Here is a 12,384-nt window from a genome sequence, read left to right as displayed (position 1 = left end):
CTAAAAGCCAATTTAAACTGGGTTGTTTGTGCATGTGTGGTGGGGGGGGGGGGGGGTGAAGTGGCTATAACTGATGGCTCATCTAGGGTGCAAATACCGTACAACTGAACCTAGCTACTCCATTTCCTTAGATCTCTGTATGTAGAAAGACTTGATGATCAATCACTCTAGAACAGGGTTTTGCGTGAGTTATTTCCCTCTTGCTCAAATCAGGTGGTCATGAATGTATAGCTGGTGATATGACATGTTGAAAATATGCAGTTACGCTGTCATAATAATTTAAGTGTTAGCTGTGGAAAAGTGCATACAAAAAGACACATTGAGCATTTAACAGTAGTAGATATCTTCTGTAACACTCTGCTCTGTAGATCATATGTTATAATCAATTTAGCCTACTAGCTGCTGATTAACACACAATTCTTTTTTCTGGTTAAACAAAGTGATGAGGTGTCTTTAAACACTCCTCTCCTAATTAAATAATGGGAGTGATTATACAATGTGCTGACATTTCTTTCTTGTGCTTTCATCTGTGGAAAAGTGCATGTAACAAACCCCTTGCTGCAAAACAATAGTAGCTAGATGTCCCAACTATCAGATACCTGATAAAATATTTTGATGGGGTGTTGTAAAAATTAATATGAAAGCAATTTGTTCAGAAATACATTCACAGGTTTTCTTGGCAGGATCGTTATGAATGCTATTTTTAGCACAGGTATAATAATGATTTATTGATGTTTGCATAAATCCAGAGCACTTGACACACAGATAGGCTGGTTTTATTATTTATACTCCAGGTAAAACCATTAAATGTACACACTTTTAACTCTTTCCTTACTGCTGTACTGTAAATAGAGACAAGAGAGACAGACACCTTAGCCTTTGCTCCTGCCAAAATTATTCAAATATTCAAAGCCCAGTGGTAAAGCACCCGCCTTATGCGCTGTCATCTATTTCCTATTCCAGCCAGTGCACCACAACTGGTATGTATCAAAGGCCATGGTATGTGCTATCCTATCAGTGGGATGATGCATATAAAAGATAACTTACTACTAATGGGAAAATGTAGCAGGTTTAATCTCTAAGATTATATGTAAAATTTACCAAATGTTTGATGTCTAATAGTCGATGGTGAATAAATCAATGTGCTTTAGTGGTGTCGATTAAAAAAAAAAATAATAATAATAATTTTAACTCAAATATTGTCAGAGTTTCAGTTAGTTTAATTAATTGTATGATAGTGGGGACAATGACATCGATATAAAGTTTAAACACCTTCCACCAGGCAGCAAATTCTGGACAGCATTTATTGCTGGCAGCATGCAAACAGTTAAAAAAAAACTAAAACATACCAGTATATATAAATGTGCCAAATATATATATAAAGAACACAATCTATAAAAAAAACTATTTATTCACAAGATTTAAATTGGTACAAATAAAAGTTCAATACTAAAAGTAAATACATGTATTAAGCATGAAACTAAAGACACCCTGAATACACAATTACAGTAATAAAATTTTGCCACCACCCCTCCCCCCCCCTCCCCCAACTAAGTGCTACGTGCTATTGGCACTGTCATTTCACCGACAGATGGTGCCTTGGGTTGTTTGTTTTTTTGTACATTGTTGCTGGGCAGGCTTGATTCAAACAGGATCCTCAAACGTTTTACCTATTTATATGATTTATTATAGTTTTAAAGGTGTCTGAAGTGAGGGTGAGAAGGGGATAAGGGGGCACTGCCCCAACTCTGAAATAATGCATTGCCCTGCCCCATTGAAAATCAAATCACTATAGTCTAATCAGTATACATGACGAGTACATCTATGAGTAATAACACACTGACACTGAACATCAACAGACCTGTCAACCCTCCTGGATTCAGCAGGAGTCTCCTGGTATTTGATCAAATCTCCTGACAACCTGTGCAGGAGACAATTTCTCCTGTTAAATGACATTTTTGTAGACATAAAAAAAAATATCAATCCCCTTTTGCCAAAATAACATAAAGGAAGTAGCTATGACAGATCTGAAGTGCCAGACTCTGGCCCAGAGTTGACAGCAATACACACAATGTTAAAATCACATGTCACAGCAAGACAAAGAAAAGACCAATTAGCTATATAAACATACTTGTGTCAGTTAATTTTGTATGTTTGTGCAGTAAAATGTTGGTAACAAGGGTATACTTCAATAGATTTTTTTTTTACAGTTAATAAATGTTGTGTTTGATATAAAGTTATCCACGAAAATGGGTATAATTCCGGTATATTTCACACAATGTCCGTAATGAGGTTTTACTTATGATTAATGGGAATACAATGTTTATTGCATCATTATAATGATTTTAAATAAGTACCACGCCACTGTTCCTCATTATAGTAAAAACTGAATATTAATTTATAAGATTTATTTAAATTTGTCTTGGGTACTTCAATTTGGGTACACTAGCCACAAATGATGATGTAACGTAACCTGTAAGTGTAATGCTGTAAATGTACTAATTAATTTTTTTAATTTCTTGTTAATGTTCTTAACATTTTTGGATAAAAGAGATGTTTTAAAAAAACATTTATTAAATCATAACAATATTTAAACTTTAAAAAGAAATATATACACACATATCTTCTTTTTTTTTTTTTATTAATTTTTTTTTTTTTTTTAAAGCCAAGATCTAAGGTTAACAAGTATATATGACATTATGTAGTGTTCATATAACTTATTGTAATAATGTTTACAACAACCTTGCGATTTTGGGTTAAATTGTGTGAAGTTAAAAAATAAGTTTTTTGACAAAATCTCCTGCTTTTTCAACACACACCTCCTGCTTTCTCTTGACTAAAGGTTGACAGGTCTGAACATCAACCACATAATTAATGACAAATGATACAATGGAAAATGATGCAAACAGATGGAAGACCACTTTATTAAAGGAAACTACAGCTACATTCTATTTGTAATACTGCAAATAATAAAATATTGACAATCTTAAAATTTAGCAAAATCCAAATAAGCGACATATCAGAGACATAAAACTTTAGCAAGATCAGCATCAACGAAAAAACAAAAAGATAAATAAATAAAAATAAGAGTATAAGTTGGGAAATATTTAGATGAAATGTTTTTAACATGCCTCAAACATCAAAGTGAAGCTGCTTACAGACAATTTAAATCGAGTAGAAAACTGCAGTAATGTGCATGCAACTCACTATTGTTGCTGGCTATACTGATGGTTAATTTTTCTCAGTTTGTATAGTTCCATGTAAATTGGAACTGTTAATTAATGCATATACATGTACTGGTAGACAATAAATATTTACATGACCTAAAATTTGTGTTAATTGTTTTTGTTTTAATCTTTCTTTTTAAATTTTTTAATTTAGCATCATTAAATATCATTTTGTATGACCTCGCTAAAATCGCTAATATTTTATGCTCGCTAACATTTCCTGATTTACAATAGTACTATTATATTGCAAAAGAACAGCCTGGTAACAATTTTAAACCCTGTTCTAGGTAACAATTTTAAATAACAATACAACTGTATTTCTTTGTTCTTTGAAGTTCAGTGATAAAATAAACACTGATTCTACTGCCATGGCAGAGCTCTCTGAATGAATCCAGATGCTTTCTCGGCAAGGTCAACTCCAGTGTACATTCTTGTGGTAACGGTTACTATGCCAGCAACAGACATTGCTAACATAACCATCATGCTCTTCATACCAAGCTTAAATCCTGGGAGCCTGAAAAAAATATGTTAGCATAAAATGGAAGTACTTAAGACAAAAATTCAAAATAACATTACATTCAGAGTTTTATCAGTTTGAGTAAGCATGCTTTAATTTAGTTTAAAATATTTCAAAGTTATTTGATTACTACATATTTAGCCCCAAGCTGAATGCAGCTATGTAAACTATATTTTAAAAAACAACCCATTGGCTTCAGAAGTTGGGGTTTGGGTAGAGTGAGAGGAAACACCCAATTGAAGATAATGCAATGGACCCCCTCACCCTCCATGGGTAAAAGGCTATATAACTAACCCATCCGGTTGCTGGTATTTTGCCACATTTATGAAACCACTGTGAAGACATGCCTAAATAATTATATTAATTTGTTTATGTAATACAATTTTTAAGATAGTTATAGAAAATTATGAAAACCAGTCAAAATCTCCATGAATATAGTACATAGATTAATTATCTGGGCTCACCCCATTAGTTGTTAAATTAAACATTTCCAGCTGACTTTGAAAACATTTACTAAAAAAAGTAAAGTTTGTTTTATTTAACAACGCCACTAGAGCACATTGATTTTTTATCTTATCATCGGCTATTGGACGTCAAATATATGGTCATTCTGACAGTTTTTTTTTAAAGGAAACCCGCTGTCGCCACATAGACTACTCTTTTACGACAGGCAGCAAGGGATCTTTTATTTGCGTTTCCCACAGGCAGGATAGCACAAACCATGGCCTTTGTTGAACCAGTTATGGATCACTGGTCGGTGCAAGTGGTTTACACCTACCCATTGAGCCTTTTGGAGCACTCACTCAGGGTTTGGAGTTGGTATCTGGATTAATAATCCCATGCCTCGACTGGGATTTGAACCCAGTACCTGCCAGCCTATAGACCGATGGCCTAACCATGATGCCACCAAGGCCTGTAAACATTTACTAAGTCATGTGATCAAAGTTTATACCAGTATATAATTACTGATTTTTCACTAATATTTCAATAGAATACTACAAATTTCTGAAACTGAATAAAAAACATGTTTTTAGTGTAAACCATAGTTTTACCAATCATACCTTGATTCTGCATCCTTGCTATATCCCTCGATGTATTTCTGTCTTGAATAAATGTAAACAATACCCATTAGAGATGAAGGCACTATAATACAAAAAAAGAGGGACAGGTTTTAACTCACCATTACACAGCACTTTAAGAGGTAAAATGTCTTCTCCTGAAAGAGATAGTCCTGAATTTGCTGCCACTATTAAGATGCTTCTAACCACTATATCTCTTATTAAATATTTTTGGGTTTTTTAAATATCAGGGTGTGTGTGTGTGTGTGTGTGTGTGTGTGTGTGCAGGTGTGTGTGTGTGTGTGTGTGTGCATGTACGTGTGTATGTGTGTGTGTGCATGTGTGTGTGTGTGTATGTGTGTGTGTGTGTCTGTGTGTGTGTATGTGTGTGTGCATGCGTGTGTGTGTGTGTGTGTGCGTGCATGTGTGTGTGTGCATGTGTGTGTGCGCATGCGTGTGTGTATGTGTGTGCGTGTGTGTGTGGGGTGTGTGTACATGCATGTGTGTGTGTGTGTGTGTGTGTTCAATGTTTCTGATTGTTTTTAAGAGCTCAAACATTTTATTTTCTAATATTGTTTTTAAGAGCTCAAACATTTTATTTTCTAATTATAACATTTCTCGTCTGTATGAAATTATTGGTTGATAACATCCAGTTTGAGTTATTACAAACATTAGTATGACCAGAAACATTGAATATATATTGGAGATGTAATTTTACTCATTAACAAGGTTCTAATAACCAGTAACATGTTGCCATGACAGCAAATTCAGGACAATCCATTTAAGATTGAATATTTACATTATACAGGCATTTAAAACAACAACAAAAAAGTTTAGGTTAATAACAATCACTTTTTGCACCCTTGTTTTGGGTTTGTACACAAAATATGATAATATTTTGATATGATATATCTGACAAATGGTACTTTTTATTTCTTTCATTTATTAAAACATAAACTTAATATTTTATCTAAAATTATTACAAAATTAAAATATCCTGACATGAAAATGGTGTTGTCTTCTCAATATAGAACTCGAAACTAGTTTGACAGGGATTAAGGTAAGTAGACCAGTTTTTATTTTAATCATATCGCTTTGCATCTTCTTATAATAACAGTAAACTGGGTGCATGATATTTCTGTTTTCAGAACGCTGGGAAAATTCTAATACAAAATTGCTGTTGATAACTTTTTATTTGAAAATTACTAATAGTAATATATCTGACTGTGTACTAATGTACCATTTACAAAATAGGGATTTGAAGTGAAATTACAAAAAGATATGTTATATTTACTGTGTACAACGCTAAAACCAGGGTGCTAAATGTGACTGTCATCGACCTTAGTACATGTAATGTGACATTCTCAGTTTGAGCTGAAAACAGACCATATGTTAAGAGATTGTTCTGTTCTGCTTTGTTCAGATATTTTTGACTCATTAAAATACAATCTTTTTAAGGACTAAAATTACTGTTTCTTATTTAGAAAATCAGTGCCAATATGTTTCATTTCATTTGAACTTATTTTCATGCTTATATCCAATTAAGGTTCAAGCATGCTGTCCTTGGCACACATGTCAGCTATCTGGGCTGTCTGTCCAGGACAGTGGGTTAGTTGTTAATTGTTAGTGAGAGAGAAGAGGGTGTAATGGTGTTACACCTATCCATTGAGTCGTTAAAACTCGCTCAGGGTGGGAGCCGGTGTCAGGTTGCGAACTCTGTACCTACCAGCCTTATGTCCGATGGCTTAACCACGACACCACCGAGGCCGGTGCCAATATGTTTAAGGTGTTTCTTGTCATCCTAATGTTTTAGTAGTTTAAAGTTCATTTTATTTCCTAATACATATTTTTCATACATAACGGTACAATATTACTGGAGGGTAACATCCTGTTTGAGCTAGTACAAACATTAGAACAACCAGAAATATACTGAATATGGAGACACTGATATTATAAACAAGAAAATGTACTTAATATGTAATTTCAGTTTTAAAATGGCTCAGGTAGTTGGGAATATGTTATGTTACAATAACAGCAAACTCGCTTTTCTAAAAAAAAAAAAAAAAAAAAAAAAAAAAAAAGAAGGGCAAAACAAAGCTGAGATTGCTTTTTAACATTTGGTAGTAATTGTTGTCCTGCTGATCATCAAACTGCCACAAGAACAAGAAACGTGTTCCTCAAAACTCATAATTCAAGATAATAAGTACATGCATTTTACCCTAAAGACAAGTCTTTTGTATGTAACTGATTCATTTGGCTGAAAATCCAAGAAATTAACTATTTGACATTTGTTGACATGAGTACTTGATTATTTTTCTTAAGTACAGAAATAGTTTCCCTCCACATCCAATCCATGTTAAACAAAATTTAAATGGGAAACACACAATTAAATGAAGTCATCTTAAAAACAATGCAAAAAATTTCAGGCCAGCTATAAACAGACTGCATTTTTATTTTCTGATATATTTCAAGTGTACCCATAAACAGACTACAGTTAATTTTTATTTGTCATAAATTGGTACTGAAATAAAATTATGATTCTATGCATGTAAATCTCTTGACCTATTACTGGATATACATACATGTATGAAGCTATTTTGATATTATATTAAGGGTTAGGTTTATATAGCTTCGCTCTACAGCATATTCAGTGAAAAGAAGAACTGAAGCAAGCTCAAACCTGCAGGGTACAAGAGTGTACTCTGTATGTGTAAATTGCTGGCACAAGCTACTGTATATAATCTGTTTTGTATGTGAGGTATAATTATATACCGGTATGTTGTATGGAGCACTGATTTGAAATTTGAAAAATGTATTATGTATTATTACACAATCTTACCTTGATGAAAGAACAGTGATGACATCCACAAGCTACTCAGAAATATTGGGTGGAATTCAAAGGAGTTTTGTCTGAAACACAAGTGAGGTTACATAAAATTTACGATTTAACAATAAGTTCTTTTTAAAAATTTAGGCAGCGATGGATCGGGTGGCAGAGTATGTCTGAAAGTTTTAAGAGGATGGAGGTGTTTATGACAAAGAATAACACATTTGAGGTATTTCACATGACAAACTCACTATGTAAGAGGAGTTTTTAGTATTAATAATATAACAGTGAAAGGAATGAAAAATTATTGCATCTACAGGCATTGAAATATCACAAGATGTGTCGCAATATCATTAAGTACAACTAAACTTTGGACAGTGCACTTGATTTACATTACAGGTCGAGGTGTAGCCTAGTGGTAAAACACTTGCTTGATGCACAGTCAGTCTAGGATCGATTCCTGTCAGTGGGCTCATTGGTCTATTTTTCATTCTAGCCAGTGCGCCATAACTAGTGCTCTGACTATATGTGAAAATTACCAAATGATTGACATCTGATAGCCGATGATTAATAAATCAATGTGCTCTAGTGGAGTTGTTAAACAAAACAAACTTTTAACTTTGATTCACATTACATGGAGCTGGAAGGGGTAAAATATGATTTACAAGAAAATTATTATTGTAGCATGGGGACAGAATTAAATGCTAATTTAATGGAGAGAGGACACCAGATATACAGTATTCTCAATGGTAATGAAATGCTAACTGGGTATGAAACAAAAATGATCTAGAAATATGTTGTTCCATAAAACAAATACTCCCATCAATCACATAAACTGCACTAGTACTTACTGCAACAAAAGCATTTTATCATGAACCCAACGGATACACACACATTCACATGCACACATTTACACACACACACACACACACACACACACACACACATATATATAAATACAAACATTAAGAATAAAAAATAAAAAATAATAATCAGTCAAATCTGCTTAATTGCATAGCCCTTGTGCATGTCAAATTTATGCAAATAATTAGTATAACCGATTATTCGATGGAAAGAAATGTTTTATTTGACGACACATTCAACACATTTTATTTACGGTTATATGGCATCAGACATATGGTTAAGGACCACACAGATTTTGAGAGGAAACCCGCTGTCACCACTACATGGGCTACTCTTTCCGATTAGCAGCAAGGGATCTTTTATTTGCGCTTCCCACAGGCAGGATAGCACAAACCATGGCCTTTGTTGAACCAGTTATGGATCACTGGTCGGTGCAAGCGGAGCACTCACTCAGGGTTTGGAGTCGGTATCTGGATTAAAAACCCCATGCCTCGACTGGGATCCGAACCCAGTACCTACCAGCCTGTAGACCGATGGCCTAACCACGACGCCACCGAGACCGGTCGATTATTCGATGGAGCCCCATTTCCAGATTATAACCAATAGTAAACTTTACAAATGCATGTACATATATTATTCTCAATGTTTGTATTTATGAACGACATTACTAGATTACTACAATTTTAGATTTAAAATACACTTACTGTGCTCTCAAAACTCGTTCAAATAAAGGATCTCCGGTCATAGTTGGGTACTCAATCTTCAACTTCAATCTTAGTTTACCAACCCGGCGAGCCATTTGAACTGGAACAAATATTTTAAATTGAATACTTACATTCATTTACTAGTAGAATTAAAAATTTCTAAATTGTACTTGCATTTTCCAAAACAAATTTAACATTATATTTTGACTTACAATAAATTAAGGTAACTTGATTGGTTAACAACCTTTAATTTAAAAACTGTTTCTTAAATTATAAGAGTTAAAAACTAAAAATCCAACCTGCACACATACATGCATGAGCACGCACGCACGCATGCACGCATGCACGCACACACACATATTTTTGCAAGTAATAAAAGTTGCATGTGGTTTCTTTAAATACTTAATGTTTGAGTGTTTTCATATAATATATAAAAAATGTATTGTATGCTCTGGTCAGTGGTCACATGAATTAAAATTTGCATGTTTGTCTTGCATAAAAACAACATAATTTCTATTAATGATGCAGACAATATAATTTTTTTTTTTTTAAAAAGGCTGCTTATGTTAAATATAAATGAGACTATTAAGTTGAGACTCTAAGTAGTTTTATAGGCTCAAAATCAAAGTCTAGAGTTAAAGTTTGAGATTGGAGTCCAGACTCTAATTGTTTTACAAGTGTGAGGCCTGGTCCACAGCACATATTCAAGACAGAATATGATTTGTACTGTGTGATATAGTTCTGTATGAATACTTTGATTTCACTTACCTAACTGAAGCCCACTGATGAGGGTCACAGTTGCTGGGAAAACAATGTCTTGAAGTTGGAGAAAATCTGGATGCATCATTCTGTCACTCATACTGTATGGAAAATGATTTTGCAAAAAAGGATTCCAGTATTAAAAGCACAACAAACTGCTAAATCATTCCTGATAAAAGAAGCACACCAAAAAGTGCTTGGTCACCTGTCAAAAACTAGTTTACACCTGAGCTATTCGAATATACCCAAAGTTGATTGTTGTCTATGTGGGTCAAGTATTATAAATAGACCTCCTTGTGGAGTTCAGCAAAGGTATATGTACCCTGCATGACCAAGTAAAAACTTAATTCTGATGATTGTTATTTTACAAATGTTTTACATCAGCTTTGTTGCTTTGCAAAGAGGCACAAAATATTTAATTTTCTATAATTTCAAAATCAAATTATTTATTCTATAAGCATTAGATTAATTGGTTCTGGATAACTGATTTTTTTTTTAATTGAGGAACTGAGAAATCTAAATATAATTAATTTACATTATTTGATCCTTGCTAGGTAGGCCTACTTTAAGTAGTAATGAAAAGCAATTCAGTGATTTTCCTATTTTCTATATACATGTATTTCTCAAAAGCTGTAAAATATTAATGATCAAAATCTTCTAAATGGATATTAAGATAATGTTTACAGTAATTTGATCAGATCAATGTAAAATTTTGTTCAATGTAAAATTTTACACAAAATGAAAACACGTTGAAAAATAGGCCTATAACCAATGACTTAAGGGTGGGTCTTGTGGGGGTGGGGTGGTCAGAAGCAAATTATCTTGTCTAGCTAATAAAAATCTAGTGTTTTTATAGGTTTGTTTTTGCTGTTGTTGTTTTTAACCATATAATTTTAACATACTGTTTTGCAATTTGAGAAAGCACAGATATGCATTTCAACTCAATTAATAATCGTTATTGTGTGCATATAACTAGCTATAACGCCTGTGGGAGTTTGTTAATTTCTCGATGAACATAAAAATTATGTCGTCAGCAATGATGATATCTGATAACGTCATTTTACAATAATACTTTGTCTTATTGAGCATCATTGTTTAGAACACAAAAGAAAACTTCAAAATAAAATATGAACTTTTAACATTATTAGTAATTCTGTTTTAAATTTAATTATAAGGAAAAGGAAGCAAATGAGAGAATGGCTTCACCAATTCACAGTTTCCAGATTATTTTTGGGGATTCATACCCCGATGATCATAAAAGAAAAACACACAATCCTTGACTTTGTGACTGATGTGATCAACAGAACAAATAACAATGTCTCTCATCCAAACAACTATACTGATTTTGTTTTACAGATTAACAATCAAATGTGAATTTTAATGGATGTATATTTCAATGTTTTATTGTAGATAACATTCCTTGAATGAGAAAAAATATAACACACACAAAAAAACAAATGTTGAAACACTTTACAAATATGTTTACTTTTGCTTACATTCAAGAATGTAAAGATATGAACAGCATTATTAAATACAGATCAGACATATACAAATATATCATTGTCCATTTCAAAATGACATACATACACATAACAAGACATTAACAAAAATGATAAGAAATATACAATATGTTAGTCCTTTTCAAAATTACATACATACTCATAACAAGAAATTAATAACAATCATGCTTCACACTTTTATGTTATTTGTAAAGCAAACATATCATATTCTTATGGTATATTCAAAGAAATATATTGCAAAAAAAAAAAAATGTATTAGATGAAATATATCAGACAATCACAAAGGAAAATAAAATAATGGACGGATAATGTTTATTACCGAAGAGACTTCATATATCTATTGGTCCATAAACCATAAGGAGGATAATTCCAATTAAGACATCAGTATGTAAACATTCAACAAGTTTATTCCTAAACAGTGTCCATATTAGTTAACAAAGGCTTTATGATAGCAGAAGTCAGATTACCCCAAAAAAATCATAAATGGTAGAAACAAAATACAATCAGATCTCATTACATTGACCATGTTTGTACCGGAGTCACTTTGTCATTATATAGAATTTGCCATTGTAGCAAATTATGGTGTGGGACATAGCCCAGTGGTAAAGCACTCATCTGATGTGCTGTTTCAGTTCTAGCCAGTGTACCACAACTGGTAGATCAAAGGCTATGGTATGTGCTATCCTGTCTGATATGATGCATATAAAAGATCCCTTACTACTAATGGAAAAATGCAGTTGGTTTCCTCTCTTAAACTTGGTCAAAATTACCAAATGTCTGACATCCAATAACCAATGATTAATAAATAAATTTGCTCTAGTTAAACAAAACAAACTTTTAATTTTTTGTAACAAATTTGACATAAATTATCTCCCTTGCCACAATAACATTTAAAAAAAATAATAATG

General features: G+C 32.8%; 1 protein-coding gene across 1 annotated transcript; it reads right to left on the bottom strand.

Annotated features, from left to right (window-relative positions):
- Positions 1-2,908: 2,908 nt before the first annotated feature.
- On the bottom strand, positions 2,909-10,192 carry LOC121375278 (microsomal glutathione S-transferase 2-like). Its single transcript, XM_041502652.1, has 5 exons — positions 9,966-10,192; positions 9,198-9,297; positions 7,642-7,712; positions 4,806-4,887; positions 2,909-3,741 (listed from the first exon to the last, which is right to left on the bottom strand). Exons 1-5 carry the CDS (start codon positions 10,054-10,056, stop codon positions 3,588-3,590), a joined length of 498 nt encoding a protein of 165 aa, XP_041358586.1. The 5' UTR covers positions 10,057-10,192; the 3' UTR covers positions 2,909-3,587.
- Between the last annotated feature and the right edge of the window lie 2,192 nt (positions 10,193-12,384).

Source organism: Gigantopelta aegis, chromosome 6, assembly GCF_016097555.1.
Source record: "Gigantopelta aegis isolate Gae_Host chromosome 6, Gae_host_genome, whole genome shotgun sequence".
Lineage (NCBI taxonomy): Eukaryota > Metazoa > Mollusca > Gastropoda > Neomphalida > Peltospiridae > Gigantopelta > Gigantopelta aegis.
Note: the sequence above shows the minus strand (reverse complement) of the source record. Positions and strands in the feature narration are given on the sequence as shown.